The sequence below is a fragment of the Cervus elaphus genome, chromosome 8, assembly GCF_910594005.1.
Source record: "Cervus elaphus chromosome 8, mCerEla1.1, whole genome shotgun sequence".
In the NCBI taxonomy this organism is placed as follows: domain Eukaryota; kingdom Metazoa; phylum Chordata; class Mammalia; order Artiodactyla; family Cervidae; genus Cervus; species Cervus elaphus.
This window is the reverse complement of record NC_057822.1, coordinates 5856363-5877074: the sequence shown is the minus strand read 5'-3', so window position 1 is coordinate 5877074 and position 20712 is coordinate 5856363. Positions and strand designations below refer to the sequence as shown.

At 57.8% G+C, this 20712-nt stretch overlaps 1 protein-coding gene across 4 annotated transcripts in view; it reads right to left on the bottom strand.

Annotated features, from left to right (window-relative positions):
- EPHA8 (EPH receptor A8) overlaps positions 1-20363 on the bottom strand; it is a 35994-nt gene extending 15631 nt beyond the window's left edge. For all 4 annotated transcript variants that reach the window (XM_043910578.1, XM_043910579.1, XM_043910581.1 and 1 more), the window contains exons 1-4: positions 20270-20363; positions 14806-14870; positions 7885-8548; positions 150-305 (exon numbers count right to left, since the gene is read on the bottom strand). In XM_043910578.1, coding sequence (XP_043766513.1) covers positions 150-305; positions 7885-8548; positions 14806-14870; positions 20270-20363 — 979 coding nt within the window. The remainder of the gene's footprint in view (positions 1-149; positions 306-7884; positions 8549-14805; positions 14871-20269) is intronic.
- Positions 20364-20712: the final 349 nt, after the last annotated feature.

Sequence of the window (20712 nt, the reverse complement as noted above, 5' to 3'; positions counted from 1 at the left end):
CAAGAAGCTGGGGGCCCAGAGAGGTCAAGGGCATGGTGGAAGCGTCAGAGTCACCCCGGGGCCCAGACAGATCCCTGGCCCAAGAGAGTCTCCTGTCCCCGCCTCACCCGCAGAGACCTGGCTCCCTGGGGCCACGGGGCGGTACTCACGGGTGCAGGCGGCGGACGGCGGGTCCAGTGCCGCCCGGTAGTAGCTGAGGTCGCAGCGACAGGCCTGGGCTGCAGGGGCCGCGGAGTGGCTGTGGGGAGGGCAGCGGGCGCAGAGCTGGTCCCCGGGGGCCGACTTGTAGAAGCCCAGCTCACAGGCTGTGGAGGAGAAGGTGGCCTCAGGGACGGGGCTCTCGGGCCCAGGGCTCCCCAGGGGACAGTGGAGCAGACCTTCAGCATCACCCCCTTCCTGTTCTCATCTGCAGGTGCAGGCACGGAAGCTCAGAGACGGCCGGTGACCTACACAGGGCTGCACAGCAAGGCAGGGGCGGGGAGCAGGCTGGGACCCCGACACCCGAGAGCCAGCCCCACAGTTGGCTCAGGAAGAAACCTCTCTGAACGCCCCTCATCTCCAACGCCCCCTCCCGCCCAGGCTCCCAGGCTTTGTTCTTCACAGGGCACGTACGCTCGAGTGAGACATCAGCCTTAGGGGCAGGGGTCATGGCTAAGAATCCAAGTGAGAGTGAAAGTGAAGTCGCTCATTCGTGTCTGACTCTTTGCGACCCCATGGACTGTAGCCTACCAGGCTCCTCCGTCCATGGGATTTTCCAGGCAAGAGTACTGGAGTGGGTTGCCATTTCCTTCTCCAGGAGACCTTCCCAACGCAGGGATTGAACCTGGGTCTGCTGCATTGTAGGCAGACGCTTTACCGTCTGAGCCACCAGGGAAGAATCCAAGGGGGGCCAAAAAACCCCAGGAATCGGTCCTGCGTGGGGGAGGTGCGGGACAAGAAAGCCAGCCAGGTAATGAGGGTGGGCGGGAAACATGGCTGGAAGAGACGGGTGATGAGACCAGAGGTCCCCAGACGTGGACAGACACGGAAGCATCCCTGTGAAAACACAGACCCTGGCCTCATCACCGTCACCGAGTTAGGAGAGCAAGGGGTGTGGCCTGCAAAGCTGTGTCTTACAAGTGCCCCGAGCAACGCCGACCGTCAGGGAATTGTGGGCTCCTGACACTCCCAGAACCCGTGCCACCGTCGCCATGGCTGGGAATGACGTGTCTCACATCTGACCCTCTCTCCACCCTCTGCTTCACACGCCACGAGTCTCTGCCCCCAAACAGCCCCCAGCCCCGCTGCCCCAGCCCCAGCCCACCCACCCCATTCCTTCTGCCCATTTCCAGGAGCACCTCGTCTATACCAGGCTCTGATCTGCGTGCCAGAGACACAGCCTTGAACAAGGTCTGAGTGGTCTCTGCCCTCAAGAAGCTGGCCTATTTCAAGGTGGGGAAGACTCAGTAAATGAAGCTGTAATCATTTCCAGAAGAAAATAAAGCCGAGGATGTGGTGGAGGGTAAACGGTGGGCGGAGCGACCCGCCCTGAGAACGAGTCAGCCGTGCAGGGACAGCAGATGAGTGTGCCTGGGGGCTCTCGAGGGACACTGCTGGTCCAAACCCTCGCAGGCTCCCTGTGGCCTCAACAATAAAGCCTGGCATTCAGAGCCCCCTGGAAGCCGCAATCAGTGCCGGCTCTCACGCCCCATTTTTCAGGTCTAACTAGAGGACCGGCCAGTCTCCGTAATCCGTGCCTCAGGGCCTTTGCACGTACTGTACCCTTTCTCCTTCATCTCCCTGTCGAATTCCTTCAAAACCCTTTTAACTGTGCCTTTGATGCAGCCTTTGTGGACACCACACACACACACACACACACACACACACACAGACGCGGCCACTCCCCTTTGCATCCCTGCTTAGTCTCACCACCTGCAACACTACGGCTGTGTTTTTTTCATCTGCATATCTGACTCTCTCTCCTTGAGGGCCAATGATCTCTCTGAGTAGGGCCTTATTCATCTCAGAGTTCCTAGGGTCTGGCCCAGCGTAGAGCTGTCAACACTGGTGGGTGTTTTCAAAGTGAACTAATCCTTCCATTATCTGCTCTGGGCAGAGACAGACCCCAGGAGTTCAAGAGGACCAAATGCCACCTCAACAGGCGGCTCCCAGCTCCACCTGTGGAACTGAATACTTTGAAACAGGGACCACCAGGAAACACTGGGCTATCTCTCTGCTGAGTCCTGTTTGGAAAAACTCAGGGCTTGAGAGAAGCTTCCTTTGATTTGATTGTATCTTTTGATTATAATAGCTAAACTCCAGTTAATTTGTAAAATTCTACAAACTTGGGAGGAAACCTGCAATCAGGAGACATGATGATGTCCCTAAGTTGCTTCCCAGACTCAAGAGACTGTGAAGCCAGAAGGCTGGGGAGCTGGGGAGAATGTGGTTCAGTTTTGAGACCTCTTCCCTAGCCCTTGGGGAGGCCCCTGACTGGGGGCCAGGTGCTTGGAGTTGTGGTGGGGGGCACTCTAAGCTGACATCTTGTGACCTTGCCTCCTCTTCCCGGGAGCCCCCCAGGAGGCCCAGTCCTGGGGCACAGCCCAAGAGCGTCCTTCTGAGCCCAGGAAGCAGGCAAAGGAAACAGGCTTTACACTTGCCCAGCAAATATTTATCCAATCTGTTGGTGAGCTAAATGACATTCTATCACACTGGAATCATCGGATCCACATCGATTACGGTCGTGGGAACCGCCTGCTTATTCTGTCTCTCGTCTGCTCCTTCACCCACATTTACCGAGCTTCTGCGATGGATTGGAGACAAACAAGAGCTACCGCTGCTTTCAGGGAGCTTTCTGAGCAGTGAGGGGCAGACCAGCCCACGTGCGGAGTGACATCTCCGTGTGACATGCAGCCCTGAGGAAGCACCACAGGACAGCCTTTGTGCTTGGAGACCTGGACCCTTCAGAGTTCAGCGGGTCCTCCGTCAAGAGCAGAACCTCAGGAGCAGGCTGCCTGCTGGGTTCCTTCTCTCATCCCGTCCCCTCCCTCCCCGAGGCTAAGTGCCGCTGGGCAAGTTGCTGGGCCTCAGTGTCTCCATCTGGAAAATGGGGATAAGAATAGTTCCCACCTCCAAGGGCTGCTGGGAGAATGACAGGAGTGAATACGCGTGAATTCACATCAGCACAGTGCCCGGCACTTGTTACTACCACTCTACTTGGTGGGTGTGAACACATCTGTTTGGCAGAGAGGAAACAGAAGCTCGGGGGAGCTTGCGTGCCTCGCCCCAGGCTCCCAGCTGAGCCAGGATGCAAACCCGGGTTGGGCGGAGCCTCCGGAGCCAGGGCCTTTCCCCAGCAGCCTCTTAACACCCGGCCTCAGCTTAGAGGCAGCTTTGCCATCCCGCCAGTCCACCGGTGGGTGGTTCTCTCACGCTCGGCTAATACCCATATGGCTATAAAGTGTCAAGGCTAGATTAATCCGCTCAATGAAAATAAAATAATCTTTAATAAGAATACTAATCACCAGGCCTCGGGGAGCCCGGAGACCTGGAGGCAGAGCCGGGAATTAATGGCCGAGACAGATGGAGCGGCTCTGGGCTGGGGCCCGCCGACCCAGGGCGCTTCCGGCGTCTGCGGTGCCCGGTGTCGGCCGCAGGCCAGGAGGGGCTCCCGCCCCTGCCGAGGGCACCTTGCCCAGGCCGCCTGTCAGGCCGGCAGCTGCCGGGGGCCCCGGCAACCTCTCTCCTCTCCCCCGCGAAGAGCTTGAGATTTGACAAATAAGGTGTCTGCCAGTGGCCGACCAAAGGAAATTAATTCTAAATCAGATTTTAAACACAGTCAGAAAGGCAAAGGAGCTCGTTGTTCATGCTGCCCCTTCGAAATGAGATGCTCTGATATTTATAGAAAGATGATTAGGGCCGCAGAGGGTGGCTTATACTCTGCGTCCAGGTGGCAGAAAGGACGGTGCTAGGGACTTGGGACTCTGGGTGGCGGCTGCGTTGGGCAATGTTCTGAGAGGCCCTTCCACTCTCTGGATTCGGGGTGGGGGGGTGCAGCCACGTGGGTGGCGGGGGCAAGGTCACTGGGTCAGGAATTGGGTAATGGGGAGTTTTCTGGTCAGGAGCTTGGGAGATCTGGGATTCAATCAACTACTGCTAGCTGTGTGTTCTTGGGATGGTCGCTTGGCCTCTCTGGGCCTCCCTTTCCCCACGGGAAAACTGCACTAGCTCCGCCCAGCTCTGACGTGCTTCCGTGGGTCCCTGAGGCCCGAACGCAGTCTCAGGAAGGCTTCTAAAAAGCCACGTGATTGGGCTGGTCCCTCTCCTGGGCTTTACTGTCGTCTCTGTAAAAATCGATGGCTGCCTGGCCACTCTAAGGGGAGCCACGAGGGTGAGACCGCCGAGACAGGAGCCTGACGGCTGTTGCCATGGGCCTGGCTGCTGCTGCAGCCTTCAAGCTCTGGGTCCCTTCTCCTGTCGCTAGAAAGAAGGTGGAGGGGCACTCGGGCAGGGGAGGCCAGGACCCCCTCATCCAGCCCTGTTTGCTCAGAGAGAACTGCCCGATGGAGAAGGCCAGGGCCCCATGGGTCTCCGGAGGTCCCGCTCAGGCTGGGTCCGGGGCTGCAGCTTTGAGGTCATCTCAAGTAGATCAGCAAAGGCACGCCCAGTCTGTGCCCAGCCCCTTTTCGGCCCCTCTCCTCTCAATCCGTGGGCTACCCACCAAGGAGGGAGTGGGGACGTCACAGGGCCTCTGGCCTGGGGCTCCCATTAGGCGAGCACCTCAGTTTTGCACCTGTGCTGTTTCTTCAAAGGATGTCAGCAGACACCGTACACGCCCACCGACAGGGCTGAGAAGCGTCTTTCCCCGTGTGATTTAAAACCGGCATCCTGTCCCCAAACCCCACTGCCTGCAGTGCACGATGAATTAATATTTTTATAAAACCTGTAATTATCTTGCAACTGGCATAATTATGTTGTATTGTGATTTAAATGTAAAAATCAAAACAGGCTGCAATTCCCTAACCCTGCTTTGGCATTACTTTATTATTTTTTATTAACATGCTTGCAGTGTGAGGAAATGGGAGTGGCCTTGACTTCTCCCAGCTCTGAGGACGTCCGGCTGCTCAAGCCTTGGTGTTTCCACCAAGAGTCCTGCCCTTGACGTGCTGTAGGCCCTTGGGCAAGATGCATTCCCTCTCTGGGCTTCACTTTCCATCTCCACCAAAAAAGGAGGCTGGAGCAGTACCTCTGAGTGAGGCCCCCACCCCAAAGTCAGGAGGACCAGTCTTCCTCGAAGGGCAAGGACGCACGCTGGACAAACAAGTAGCCTGGTGTTCTCCCTGGCTCATTCCAGTGCTGGGGACAGCTGACCTTGAGCAGGTATCCACAGGCTGGCCCACCTGACTGTTACAGCTTATATAGTCCTGGTTATTAACTGCTTTAATGTTATCCCAGGGAGGTGGGAAGCAAGGCTTTGCAGAGGGTTTTGTGGACAGAGGAAGCTGTTCAGGGCTCTGGAGTGAGAAAACATGGGATCAGATCCCTACTCTGCTACTTAAGTAGAGGGGACTCAGTTTTCCCCATCTGTGAGATGGGAATACAATACCTAGCTTTGAGGACTACTGTAAGGATGAGAAGCTGTGAACTCCCTGGAGACAGGGATGCCCTGTGCCTCTATCCCCGATGCACGGATAAGTTACTGACATGATCTGTATGAAGTGCTCGTTTAAGTGCCTGGCACATAACAAACACTTGAAAACTTGTCTCTAAGAGATTTTATTATCCCCATCAGAATAAGGGGATGTTGGGAACTGGGTCTAGCAGGGAATGCAGTCAGGATGGGCCAGGGATAGGTGAAAAGCCTACAAATAGCTCAGAGCAAGACAGACCTGACTCAGGACTCATTCCACCTCTCACCAGCTGTGAGACCTAAGCAGGACATGATCTCTTGGGCTTCAGTTTCCCCATCTGTAAAATGGAATTGTAATACCTGCCTTGCTACAATAAGCCAATGAATTGATGTCCTAGGAATCTCCTTGGAAGCTTTAAAGGCAATAGGAATATTTGTTGCTACTGCTACCCAGCGGGAAGTTGAGAAGTACAGGGATGTCTGTGAAGGAACCAGGAGAGGCTGCAGGCCTGGGGAGCCTGGCAAACTAGGCCACAGAAGGTAGAACAAATCCGGAAACAGGCAAATGTCACAGAAGGTGCTTTGGAGTTTAGGGTCCAGAAGAGTGAATGTACAGCTGTCAGCAGGGTAAAAAAAGATTTAAGGGCTTCACAGATGGAACTAGTGGTAAAGAACCCACCTGCTGATGCAGGAGATATGAAAGACATTGGTTCGATCCCTAGGTCGGAAAGATCCCCTGGAGGAGGTCATGGCAACCCACTCCAGTATTCTTGCCTGGAGAATCCCATGGACAGAGGAGCCTGGCAGGCTAAAGTCTATAGGGTTGCAAAGAGTTGGACACAATGGAAGCGACTTAGCACACATGCACAAGGAAATCAGACAGCCCCAGAGAAGGGCCAGAAAGGGCCTGGTGGCTGGACAGAAGAATATGGTCCTGGAGTTCCTGGGGCAAGACAACTCCTAAAGTGGCCTGGGGTGGTCTCTGAAGCTACCTTGAACATCACCTGAAACGGTTAGCCTGTGTCCTGCTCCTGTGAGCACCAAGGGGCCTTCCTGCTGGCTAGGACAGAGGCATGGTGCTGGGAGGCCTGAGGGTCCCTTTAACTGTGGTCCCAGGGCCTGTGGAGGATATTCTGAGTGTCTTTCAGGGCCCCAGGCCAGTCTTCCCCGAGGCTGTCTGGGGGACAGGTCCTGGTCTCTCTGATCCCCACCCAGGAACATTTCCTTCCCCAGGAGAACCAGTGGTCCCCACAGCAGGCTTCACCAGGCTGGGCTGAGTGGCTGGGCTGCCATGTGTCCAGCCCCTGGGGAGATCCAGGGACGGCAGAGGGCAACCAGGGCAAGACCAGTAACAGCTGGAGCACCAGCTGTGTGCTCTCGCCAGCCCTCCCGGGGTTCCTGGGCTGTCGGGATGCCTGGCTGCACCGATCCAAGATGCGTGTCTGCTGACCACACACACACACACAGCCTGGACTCTGGGCCCTGCTCCTGGTCTGTGACATGGGAACCCCAGCAGTAGATACCTGTGGCAACAGCTGCTATTTCAAGACCCAGCTGCTCTCAGCTGTCCCCTCCCCCACACCTCTAGCTAAGTTCTGCCTGCAACCCGGAAACTCCCTGGCTGTCCCCGCCCGCCTGTCTTCACGATGCCCCTGTACGCCACGCATGCATTCACCCTGAGCCCAGATCCCAGTCAACACCCTCTCCCACCCAACAGGGTAGCAGTTCAGTGGTTCTGAGTCTGGACTCTGGAGCCAGACTTCTGAATTCAAATCACAGTTCTGTTGACTTTCCAGCTGTGTGACCTTAGGGAAGTTACTTTGCCTCTCTGGGCTTCAGCATCCTCATCTTTAACATCAGGATAATAAAAGCTCCTGTTCCACTGGATAGCTGTGGGGATTAAATGCGTTCATACGTGAAAAGCAATTAGAAGCGTGCTGGCTGTGGTAGGTTCCATCACTGCTCCCTAACACAGGTATGTACCCAGTTAGTATACCCCAATCACACAGGTGCCCAGAGATGGACCTCTCCACAACACCCACGGAGGATCTACCTGGCTGTGGTGTTTTTCCCTCCTGGCAAGACACACACAGCACACTCACGGGTGGCCTGGGGACGCAGGAACACTAGGGCTTCATGCATCCTCCCAGGTGCCAACCCTGCACCACCCAGACATCTGCCGACTGTGCCAACCCTGCCTGCCACCCCCACCCCCACCGCCAGCCCTGCCGGGACTGAACCGAGCCGCCAGCCCACCCGCGCAGGGGCGTGCTCACCCACGCAGGCGTCCCGCCGCTCCTCGTAGCCCGCGCTGCACACGCACTTGCCGATGGGCACCAGCCACTCGCCCTCGGCGCTGCAGTACATCTTGGGTGTGTCCCGCTCCTCGGAGTGCCGCACGCACTGGCCCCGCACCTCCACCAGCGAGGAAGAGTCGGCCCCCGTCACCGCCTCCGAGAAGGCGGCCAGGTTGCGCACCATGGTGGGGCACTTCTTGTAGTAGATGCGGAGGGACAGGATGGCCAGGCAGGCGCCGATGTCCTGGAAGGCCAGGTAGAAGCCGCGCTTGTTGAGGGGCCCCACGCCGCGCACCTCTGTGTTGAGCTTGAGGCGCCGCACGCCCAGGTCGGCCCCCGTGAAGCTCTCGTCGGCCGCGATGGTGTCGATTTTGAGGAACTGGCTCTCCTGCGTGCTGGCGCCCAGGTCGCGGTCCGACTCCAGGTAGTAGAGGTTGAAGGTCTCCTTGCAGGTGCCCAGCACGCCGGGCATGCTGTTGCAGTCGCGCAGGGTGAACTTGATCTCGGCGTAGACACGCCGGGCGCCGTCTCGGGGCACCCAGCTGGTCCGCAGCCAGTTGTTCTGGTTGGGGCTCATGACGTTGCAAACCTGGTAAGTGTGGATGGGCCGGAAGGACTCGTCCACCTCGTTGATGGAGTCCCACTGCAGGCAGAGAGACCACAGCCGGCTGAAACGAGAGGCAGCGGCTGGCCCTCTCTTGCCATGAGCCACGCGCACGGTGCTAGGGGAGGTCTGGGAAAGAAGACTGAACATTCTCCAGCCTCCAGGGGCTGACCTTCCAGGGGACTGTCAGCCATCAAGAGGCCAAGCACCCTACACATGGGGTTACGGGGAAGTGTTATTAGTCACTCGGTCGTGTCCGACTCTTTGTGACCCCATGGACTGTAGCCTGCCAGGCTCCTCTGTCCAAGGGATTCTCCAGGCAAGAGTACTGGAGTGGGTTGCCAGTCCCTTCTCTAGGGGATCTTCCTGACCCAGGGATCAAAGCTGTGTCTCTTCTGTCTCCTGCATTGCAGGCAGATTCTTTACTGTCTGAGCCACCGGGGATATTCTGGGGGAAGCGTTATCTGTTGCCTCTTCACAGACACAGAACCGAGGGGTTCAAACCTAGAGCCGTGTGTCCGGGGTCACATAGCTATCGAGTGATGGAGCCAGGACTAGAACTGATGCCAAAGCTACAAGGCTCTGACCTCATTTCTACACAGCTACTCTGTCACTCCCAGAGTGGGGTGACTTGTGTGGGGAAGTCAGTGAGCCCACTGGTCCAGTTTTCACATCAGCTGCCAGAAAGATCTGTTCAATTGCTTGAAGCTATGTCTCACTCTGGCCTCAAATCCTTCAGCAGCACCCGCTGAACCGGTGCTTGTTGAGTGTCTGATGGATGGATTCCTCTGTCTTGCTGTGTGTGATGTTCCCTCTGCCCCCACCACAGGCTGCCCTGGGTCCCCTGCAGGGGCGTACCGGGATGCGGGGATGTTGAGTATGATCACTTATGTGTCAGGTGCTGGCCAGGCGTCACTGATTCAGAAGTAAACCAGTGACCGTCACTGACACCATCAATGGAGTGAGAAGGCAACCCCCAGAATGGAAGAAAACAGCTGCAAACCACATATCTGATATGGATTAGTATCCAGAATATATAAAGAACTTCTACAATTGACAAACAAAGAACCAGAGAGACCTAATTAGAAAACGGGCAAAGGACTCGAATAGACTTTTCTCTAAAGAAGATACACAGATGGCCAAAGAGCATGTGGAAAGATGCTTAGCGTCACTAAGCATTAGGGAAATTCAAATCAAAACCACAGTGAGATACCACTTCACACCCATTAGTTATTATCAAAGCAACTGAAAATAACAAGGGTTGGCGAGGATGTGGAGAAATTGGAACCCTGTGTGTTGCTAGTGGGAATGTTAACTGGTGCGGCCACTGTGGAAAACAGTGAATAACAAGCAACTAAACATAGAATTACCAACAGTTCCTCCTCTGGGTGTGTACCCCAAAGAAACAAAAGCAGGGACACAATCAGAGATTTGCACACCCATGCTTATTGCAGCCCAAAGGTGGAAACGCAAATAAATGTCCCTCAGTGGATAAATGGACAAACAAAATGTACGTACTGATACAGCGGGACACTGTGAAATTCTGACATGTGCTACAACACGGAGGAACCTTGAAGACCTTTTGCTGTGTGAAATAAACCAGACACAAAAGAACAAGTCCTATATGCTTCCACTTATATGAGGCACTTACATCAGATTTCTAGAGACAGAAAGAAGACTGGTACTTACCAGGGGCTGAGGCAAGAGGGTCATGGGAGTTATTATAATTTAATGGATACAGAATTTCAGTCTGGGAAGATGAAAGCACTCTGGAGATGGACGGTGGTGACGGTCACATAACCATGTGAGTGGACTTAATGCCACTGAACTGGAGGCTTACAAATGGCTAAGATGGTAAATGTTATGTTAAGTGTATTTTGCTGCAGGAGGAGAAGGGGACGACAGAGGATGAGATGGTTGGATGGCATCAGCGACTCAATGGACATGAGTTTGGGTAAACTCCGGGAGTTGGTGATGGACAGGGAGGCCTGGCGTGCTGCAGTTCATGGGGTCACAGAGAGTGGGACATGACTGAGCGACTGAACTAAACTAATAAAAAGAATTGCACAAGAAATACTCTCTCCCTGCCAGCCCCCTCCTATTTTCACAGATAAAGTGTGGAGGGTGACTCACGAAGGGTGTGGGCATTCGGGGTGTGGCAAAACCTCCTGCAGGGCTGAGGCTGGACCTTCCTGCAGGGGTGGGAGGGAGAGCCCCAGCAGAGGCTGGCAAGGGCCAGCAATGTTCAGCAAGCCCACTCTGGACACAGACGAGCCACGCCGAAGACACAGCGTTGAGAAATGAAACAAAAGTCGAGAGGCCTGGGTTCAGTCTCAACTGGCTGTGTGACCTTAGGCAAATGGCCACGCCTCTCAGGGGTCGTGTCCTGCGTGCATCAGAGATGCAGGGCTGTGACCTCTCTCGGGCCTCTGTGGGTATTGTCTTTGAACTGGGGACCCCATTGCTTAAGCAGGGGCCGGGGAGTGGAGGACAGTTTGGGAGGAGTAGGGAGGAAGCAAAGATCACTCCTCATTGTGCTCTGAGAAGCGGCAGCATCCCGAGCTGTCCCACAAGCACGAGAGTGGGGATCCGGGGCATCCCAAGTCTTCCCTGCCCGACAAAAGCCGCTCGATCTGACTTCATCTTGGTCAGCTATGTGGTCTCAACCCCCAGCGCCCTTATCTGTAAGAGGGGCTCAGAAAGACCCCACTTCAGTGAGACTTGAGAGGATGCACAGAGAAGAAGCCTGCCTGGTGCTTAGCTGGGGCCTGGCCCAGAAGGGGACTGACACGATGCTGGCCTGCCATCATCCCAGCCCCCCTGTGCCTGCCTCCAGGGACCCCTGGGAAAGCAGACCAGGGCGTGCCAGCCTCACCTGAAAGACTGTATGCCTCCTGCATGCCCCCCACCCCAAGAAGGACCCCCACGCCGCACCTCACTCTGCAGTCGGGGCTCTGGGCGGCACTGTGTCACATCTGGGGTTAAAGTCACTGTCACAATTAATGGAGCACCAAAGAGCCAGCCAGCTGCTTGCTGTCTGTTTCCTGCCAGGGACCCGGATAAATTAATCAGCTCGATCCCAGTCTGCTCCAGCCGCCCGAGCAGGGCCAATGGCCTGGCTTAGCCTCAGGGGCTGCCGCAGACATAGTGTGGCACAAATTCCTGGCGGGTGGTGCAAGGGAGAATCAGCCCTGTTCTCACCCCACTCCATGCCCAGTGCCACGCCCAGCCCAGCTGCCTGGCACATACCGCCCCCCCCCAGCCCCCACTATCCCTATGGAACTCTGTCCCCCTCCAGGAACCAAAAGCAGCGAACCAGCTGTGCATCCCTGGGCAGATCACACTCCCTCTCTGAGCTTTGGACTTCTCATACGTAAATTGAGGTAGCTAATGCCTGCCAACTTTCATCTACTCCAGGGGCTGGTGAGGATCAAGAGACAATAAAAAGGAATATTCACCAGGTGAGACTGTTAATTCACCAGGTGAGGTGGAGCACTACGCAGTGCGTGGACAGAGGGGTCCAAAGAGAGGGGTGCAGCCTGGTTAGAAGCGTGAGTTCTGGGGGCCAGACTCCCCAGATCTTAGCGGAGATGCTTAACCTCTCAGAGTGTCTGGTTTCTTGCTGGTACAATGTCCTTTTCCTGCATCATCTCTCAGATGACAACTGCAGGGAGCAGGCTCTGTGATCATCCTTGTGTTATAAACGAGGAGGTGGAGGCGAGGTAAAGGACTGGCCTGATCACGCTGATTTGAGGCCGCAGAGCCCCGGCTCGTCCCGACCCAGCACCGCCGGCTACAGGCTGTGCGGCCTGCCTGACGGTCTGATAACTTGGAGATGCTGGAGACAGGCACGGGTGACCCTCGTACCCAGGGTGCTTAACAGACTCCAGAATTAGAAGGACGGATAGAACCACAGGGACCACCAGTCTCCACCCAGCTACAAACTTATTCAACCAAAGATTCCCAGGGCCCTCCCCAGCCCCCTGGATGTGGGCACCTGCATGTTTCACCTGCCAGCCTGGCACAGGGTCAAGATCCAGAGCTTGGAAACAGAGATCTCATCTGGCTTTCTCTCTCCTCTGGGCAAGCCCCATCTCCAGGCCCTGTGCTGGTAGGAGGGGGTCCCTGTCTCAGTAAATAATGCAGGATCGGTTCCCAGCCCTTCACAAGGTGACACAGGGACCCAGTGACGGCTCCAGGCCCAGAGAGATCTGAGCTCACATCCATCACTTGAAACCTGCCTGATGGTGGAGAGTTTTCTCTCCCTGCTCTGAGCCTCAGTTTCCTCATCTGTGAAATGGGATGGCTGCACCACTTGGAGGATTAGTAGTGGTGATTAAGAGCTATGTGACTTCCCTGGTGGCTCAGACGGTAAAGCGGCTGCCTACATTGCAGGAGGCCTTGGTTTGATCCCTGGGTCAGGAAGATCCTCTAGAGAAGGAAATGGCAACCCATTTCGGTATTCGTGCCTGAAAAATCCCATGGATGCAGGAGCTTGGTAGGCTACAGTCCATGGGGTCGCAAAGAGCTGGACACGACAGAGCGACTTCACTTTATGTGAATATAAGTTATTTGTTCTAACTCTCAAGTGAAATGAGTGACTCTGAACCAGTCTTTTTTTAGGGGGTTTTGTTTGTCTGTTTTTAGCCGTGCCATATAGCTTGCAAGATCTTTAGCTCCCCAACCAGGTACTGAACCTGCACCTCTGGCAGTGAAAACGCGGAGTCCTAACCAGTAGATCAACAGGGAATTCCCCGAGCCACTCTTCACAGCATCCAGCAAACAAAAGAACCTTACATGACCAGTGCTATTGTCCAAAACACAAGTCCAGTCATATTTCTCACCACCCCCCACCCCTCCTTAAAATCCTTCCTACTTCTTGTTACCCTAAAAACCAAGTCCTAAGCTCTGAGTGGGACAGAGGGACAGAGATACCCAGCCCAACCAGGGGTTCAAGTCCATTCCTGCCCAGCTGCTGAGTCTCAGGGAAGACGCTGACCCAGCCCACAGCCAGGCAGTCACCTCCTCTTGGGTCAGTCCCTGCTACTGGCAGAGCTGGTTCCCTGCACCAAAGCCCTTCACACACCCGAGCACCCCGGGAGACAGCCATGCGGGACACACAGATGAGCCCCTCAAGGGGAGAGGCTGAGGCCCTGGGGGGTAATGGGACACCCCCAGGGCCCAGCCTTTGTCTTCAGGCAGGGTTGATGGGCTGAGACAGAGAAGGGGTCAGTCCCGGCTCTCAGGGGCCCTGGCCTGTTCCTTCAACTCCCTGGAGCCTGGTGCAGGGGGGCCGCTGACAACAGACTCAGCTTACCGCCACCTGGGGACCAGACACCCAGAGAGAGAGGAGCCGGGACTGTCCTGACCCCAGGCACAGCCCCCAGACAGCCCAGAGTACAGTCACCCCACAGTAAAGAAATACTCAAATATCAGCTCAGTGCCATCGTCATCATTAATATTATCATCACTCTGTCTCTGGAGCCATGGAAGCAGAAGTGTTCATGCAAGAAGCTGCGGGTGCCAGACGTACTTGTGTCTATGGTGGGGATGTGCATGTTTCTGAGCCTGTCTGTCGGAGGAGATTTATCTGAGATATAGCCATGATACACACTAATGACAACGATAATGATAGTAATACATTTAATGGAGGCCTACCCTGTGCCAGGCATGGTGCCAAGACCACGTGTCGTCTCCCTTCACCCTCCCAGCAAACCCCACGAGGTTGCCACGTGCTCATCCCATTCTACAGACAGGGAAACTGAGGCTCATGGAGGTGAAGTGGTGACCCAAGGACACTCAGCTTGTGGATGGTGGGGCCCAACCCCACCGAGCTCATGGGCTTGCGTTGGCTTTACCGCCCTGCCCCCCTGAGATTTAAGAGAATCGGGGGGACTGGGCAGTGTATCCTTGGCTCTGGACACTCGGGGTTACCATGCCAACTCCCCGGGAGGGCGGAAGGGAGTCGCCTGTGAGCGCAAGGATCTAATGGGCGGAGCCCAGCATCACCATGGAGGCCCGGTGGGCTGTTGGACACAGACAGAAGGATACCACATCCAGACCTCAGACCGGAAGAAGGGGGAGCCGGCCCCGGACTTGGTTCTGGAATTCCAGAAGTCTGCATGCACGAAATTTAAGAAGTCTGCAGCTCTGCCTCTGACTGCTGTGCGTCCTTGTCTAAGTCCCTTCACCTCTCGTGGCCTCTGCTTCCTTTTGATCTGCCCGATGATAAGCACTGGGCGTCACACCTCTCTGTTCACAGAGGGACAGCACTGGCCCCGCTGCCCATCACTCACCCCGTGAGCCGGATACGTGAGCCAGCCCCAGTCCCCGTGGATGGTGGACGTGTCCAGCAAGTTCACTGCAGAAGAGGAGACAAGAGCACATCAGATCCCTGGCCAGTCCCTCAGGGCCAGGGCGGCCTGGCCACACTGGCCCGAACACTCCAGCTCCGGTCTCTGGGTCCTTCCTCACTTCCCTGGCCTTCAAGACTCAGTTCAAGTTCTTGCTCTTTCCTGAAGCCTGCCTCCACCACCACAAAATATAACCTTCTCACCTCCCGGAAGACTCAAACTGCCCTAAGAGCTAGGCTGCCTCGACGTGGTGGCAGTGAGATGCCGAAGGTCTGGGTTTAGTGGTCCAGGAGGTCTGAATCTGAATCACAGCTCTGCCACTCAGGAGCTGTTTGTCCCTGACCGTATTTCCTCCATCCCTGAACCTCCACTTCCTCCCCTGTAAAATGGGGTGACGGTGATGCCTGCCTTGCAGGGGGCTGTGAAGATGACCTGGCCCTGGGCCACTCACAGGACTCGGTGGCATTCCAAAGTGCCCACCGATGTTTGCACTGAAAGTCAAACCTCCATCCAGAGGACTGGACCCAGCTTTCCCATCACCAGGGTCCCCAAAAGGCACCTCCCACTGAGCAGGTCCTCGGCGCAGACGGGACATGGAGGGCTTTGGAGGAAGAAGCGCTGCCTCGTAGGAAGCACATGCTACGTGCTAGGCTCTGCCAGGGGAGCTTGCAATGCCTCATCTGTGGCCCACGTGGCAACACTGAAAGGTGCTCATCCTTCTGCCCATTTTCCAGATGAAAACACTGAGCCTCAGGGAAGATCAGGATGGTGCCTGGAGCTCCACAGGTGTGACTGCTGGGCTGGCACCCAGAGCACCACAGACAAAGCCATCAGCCCCGGCAGCTTGAGCCCAAGGAGCAGAACCTCAGAGAAGGAGTGCTGGCCCGAGAGGCACATTTACTCTAAGCCAGACCCTCAGGACCCTGCTGAGTACCAACAACAGGGTAGAGAAAAGAGCCTGCCTTCAGAATAAGACACTACTGGGCTCACATCTCAACACAGCTACCTGGTAGCGGGTGACCTGCACTTCACTGAACCTCAATTTCCTCATCTGTAACATGGGGATAATAATACATAAGGGTGGGCGACAGTAAACTGGTAACGCCTGGAGCCAATGCCTTACCAAAGTTGGTTCCTGTTCCCTAAGTCCTGGCCCTCCTGCCTCTCTCTTGGCACCTAGGAGTAGTGAGTATCACTCACTTTAAGGCGATAAAGATGCACCAAACTGGGACGAAATCAGGGCTTGAATGCCAGCACTGTCTCTAAGTGCTGTGTGTCCTTGGGTGAGTCCCTCCACCTCTCTGGTCCCTGCTGCCTTTGATCTCTCTGATGAAAGGGGTTTGGGCTCCCAGTCTCACAGCTTTCATTTTCCTTCCTCTTCTGTCTACCCACCTCTCCCAGCCAGCAACCACTGGCTTCCGACCAACCCGATCTGCTACCCCGGGCAGGTCGCAGAGGGTTAAAATCGGCCTTCCTGGAACTTTCCCGAAGAGAGGTGGGTGCTGTCCTCCTGCCTGAGGTTTGCATAGCTCTGCGCCTGCCCCTCATTGATGGAGACAAGTGTCCTCAGGAAATGCTGGGAGTGAGGATGCTCTCATGCGCGGCTTTTCTTCCTCTTCCTCCCCTCACTCTCCCCACCGAGCGTTGGGGGCTGGGCCCAGAGGGCAGCTGGAAAGAGGACTAGCCCAGCCAGGGAGGGCCTTCTGAGCTCGGGCTTGGGATCCCCCGGGGGGCCGGGTGGGACCAGGGGATGGAGGCAACGTCGGCAGGGGGATCTCCCTTCCCCAAGCCGAACCGGCCCCACGCCAGGGCGGCAGGCAGAGAAGCTTTCCCGCCTCCCTCCCTCCCTCCCCGGCAATGGCGAGAAAACTGGGTCAGGAGCTCTCTCCTCCTGCTGGCGGGTGGGCGGGGGAGGGGCTGCACTGCAGTTTCCCCCAGACCAGCGGGCCGAGTTTTGGGGGGGGGGGGCGGCGTCGGACAGGGACCTGTGGGCTCTCCCGCCCCACCCCACATCCCAGACGGGGGTCTCGGAACTGAAGGACCCCGGGTCAGCACCCCTGGATGCAGCTCAGACCTGCGCCCACCCAGGGACCGCTGGGACTTCTCCCCATGAACACCCCAACTCTAGAGGCAGTGTCCTGCGCACCCCCACTTTCCAGGCCCTTCCCTCCCCGCTGGGAATCCCCAACCACATCTGCAGCTGATTCGTGATCAGTCAGCCAAGGGGGGGCTCAGATAATCCAAAGATAAGTCAAAAGTCAATTTTATTGGATTCTGGAAGAGCGACCGGATTCCAAGGCTGCTTGTTCCAATTCCTTCCAGACTTGTCTCTGTCCCTCCCCTCCCCCTCTCTCTGTCCCACTATTCCCCATGTCCTGTCCCCTTCTATGGGGGGACGCAGAGGGTCTCTCACGGGAGGCTCCAGGCCCACAGGAGGCCTCACGGGGCTGGAGGGAAGTCCAGGGCTAAGGCCTCTCCTGCCGGGGCCTGAGTCCCCTTGGAGAGGCCAACGCTTCGGCTCACCAGGGCCAGGCTTTCTCTGCCCTCTTGCGCTGCTGGACTATAGGTCTATGTGACCCCTGGGAAGTTGATGACCCTTTCTGGGCCCATCTCCCCACTTGCAGATGGGAAAACTGGACACACGGTCTCTCAGGGCCTTCAGGGAAGCAACCACTTAACCCCTCTGTGCCTCAGTTTCCTCATCGGCCAGATGTCTGCAGGCGTCCCTCCCAGGCCTACCTGCCGGCCTGTTCTGGGGGATCAAACGGGTCCCCCCCCGCCTGCTCTGAGAAGCACAGATAATTCCTAAGCCATTCCTGTTTGACTGAGGAAGGTATTATGTGATTTCTTTTTTTTCTCCCGCGCCGTCACCTTCCCCCATTCCATTTCGCTGAGACTAATACTTAAATTGATTTACATTCCCGGAGGACAGAGCGCATGGTGGCGAGGCTGGAGAATTCGGGGTGGCCAGGGGATGTCAGCTGGGATGTGAATGCCTCGGAGATCACCCCAAATTGGTGGATAATCCACATCAGAGAGTGATAAGGGGCTTTGAGCCTGGTGGGGTTTGGGGGCATCTCTGCAGGTGCAGGGCCGTCCCCAGCCCCGTGAGGGACCTGGCAGAGGGGCACTCGGGTAGCCTGGGGCACTGTCGCCTTTGCAGGACCCCCACTGGGAAAAGAGTCCCCTCCCTGAGTTCCCACAGTCTCCCCAGCTGGTCCTGGCCCTGCACCAGCGCACAGACTTCTGGTTGTCCTGCGTGGAACCCAGGCTCCAGGTCTCCACCCAGGATCGTCAGACCTGCGTGGGTAACCTGTGCCCAGGCAGGGGTGCCCTGCTGCGCTGATCAAATAGGTGTGGCCAGGCCCTGGCACCAGGCCTGCCTGCCTCCCTCCCACCCTTGACATATGCACCCCCCCCACCCCGCTTCCTCTCCTGATGACCTCGCCTCTTTTCCAACTGCTGCCCCTCTCCGGACACAGCCTCTCTCCCAGGCCAAAACGGTCTGCCCTCTGCTCAGGAGCTGGGTCAAAGTCCCCTCCTAGGGGGATCTGGGGTTTGCCAGTCTGGCATTCTGGAGGGAGCTGGATCCTCCCCAAAGACGAGGGTTGAAGCAAGCACCCCACCCAATGCCCAGGCACTTGCTGTGGGCCCCTCAGAAACCTGCTGGGTAAAGAAACTGCCGCCTTCTCCCCATCCAACCCGGAGGAAACTGTGTCCTCGGGCCACAGCTCCCAGACCTCCCAGGGCCGTGTGTCCCCTTCCCTGCTCACCCCTTCCTGGCTCACCCCTTCCCTGCTCACCCCTTCCTGGCTCACCCCTTCGCGGCTCACCCCTTCCCCGCTCACCCCTCGGCTCCCTTGCTATGGTCCCTGCTCCCTGTGTGGCCCCTGTCTCATTGGAGGTTGAGTTTATGTACATCTGTGCGCATTGGTGCCGTGCACATGCGTTTCTAGGGACAGGAACGCAAGTCTGAGGGTCTTTTCATATATGTGGTGTCTGCCCACGATGTGCACATTTTCACACCCATGAATCTTTACATGCACATGCGTGCACATGTGTACTGGCCGCACTTCTGGGCATTTGACTGTAGGGGTGTGGGGGCTCTCCATGCACACGAGTCTCTGCGGGCCTGGGTCTCTGTGTGTGAATCCCAACACGAGGCTGCTGCTGCATGTGTGGCTGTGGGTATGGCTGCATCTCTCTGAGCTGTTCGTGTGTGAGGGGTGGATCGGTAGTGTGTCTGAGCGTGGATGAGGGACACCGGCTCTGGAGCTCCCTGGAATCTAGGAGTTCATCCTGCCAGGCTGAGGACGCGGCTCTGGACCCAGGCTGTGAACCCTAGGATTTGCACAGACCCCCGAGTCAGGCCTCCTCCTGGCAGAGCTGCAAGAGGAGAGGGGGTCCAGGGCAGGGGTCGGGCGAGGAGCAGAACCCAGGGCAGTGTCCTGAGCTGGACCTGGGGTGCCCGGTGGACTAAGGTGTGAGTGTGTGTGTGTGCACACGGTCACGCAGGTATGCAGCCCTAGGTGTTGATGAAACCTGATAGATGCCCCCTCCCGGCTTCCCTTATCCCCTCCCAGATCCTTTTGGTCTCTAATGCTCAGCCCACACCCTCATCCTGTGTCCCCCAGAGTGACCGGACTTCCCCAGCCTTGTCCCTGGACGAGACTCAGCCCTCCGGGCCTTGCCTGCCTCAGTCTGTCTGCAGCCTGCTCAGCCCCCTCCTCCGGGGCCCCTTCTCCCCAGCGCCCACCAAAGCTGCTTCCCCTCCCAGCAGGCAGTCCCTGGCGACTGCTGTCCTTCCGGGCCCTCCGCCCCCAGCCCTCCAGCCCAGCCCACTTCCAAGACCCTCATTGCCTGCCCTTCACGCCGGTCTTCCCCCAAACCTGGTTCTGTTCTCTGGTCCTCCTGCCTCCCTTCCTGGCCCCCATCCCTGGACACCATCCCACCGCTTCTCTTCAGCCCTCTGAACCTCGCCCTGCATCCCGGGTCCCCTGTCCTCTGCCCCCACCCCGGCCCCTGCCCTATCTCCTCTCTCCCCTCTGTCTCTTCTCTTGTCTTCCATCCTCGGGTCCTGCCTCCTCGTCCCCAGTGCCCGATCCTCAGTTCCCTGTCCCCAGCTCCGAACCCCTGAGTCCCGGCCCCGGTCCCTCGCGCCTCCCTGTCCCTCCTCCTCAAGCCCCGGGGCCCCTCTCCCCCCAGCCCTGTCCCCGGCGCTCCGTCCCCGGACCCCGGGTCTCTTGCGGTGCCACCCCTCCCCACCCAGATCCAGGGATCCCAGCCCCTCGGGCACTGGGGTCGAGGGGAAGGAAGTTGAGCCTCTCGGCGGGCTCGCTCCGGCTGCTGCGCGCACCGCGCCCCCGGCCCCTCGGCCGCCCCCGCCCCGCCAGCCGCCGCCGCTCACCTTCGCCGCGCGCCGCGGACACGCAGGTGGCCGCCGCCGCCGCGGCCGTGACGACCCAGAGCGCGGGGGGCAGGCGGCCCCGGGCGGGGGCCATGGCCGGGCCGGGCGGGCGGGGGCGCCGCGCACCCTGGGCTCGGCCGCGGCCGCCCGCGCGTCGGCGCGCTCCCTGCTCTCCCGCACACCCGGCGGCCGGGCGCACACACCGGCGCACACGCCGGCTCTCAGCGCACACGCGGGCACCCGCGCCCGCCCCTGCCGCCGCCGCCGCCGCCGCCGCCCCGGGCGGGGGCCGGCCCGTCACGGCGGCGCCGAGCCAATCAGCACCGAGGCGGGTGCGGGGGGGACACGGAGCCCGCACCCCGGACAGCGACCCGCGGACACCGCCGCCCGCCCCACGTGCGCACGCTCGCGCCAGCACCTTCACCCCGCGCCCGGCTTGGACT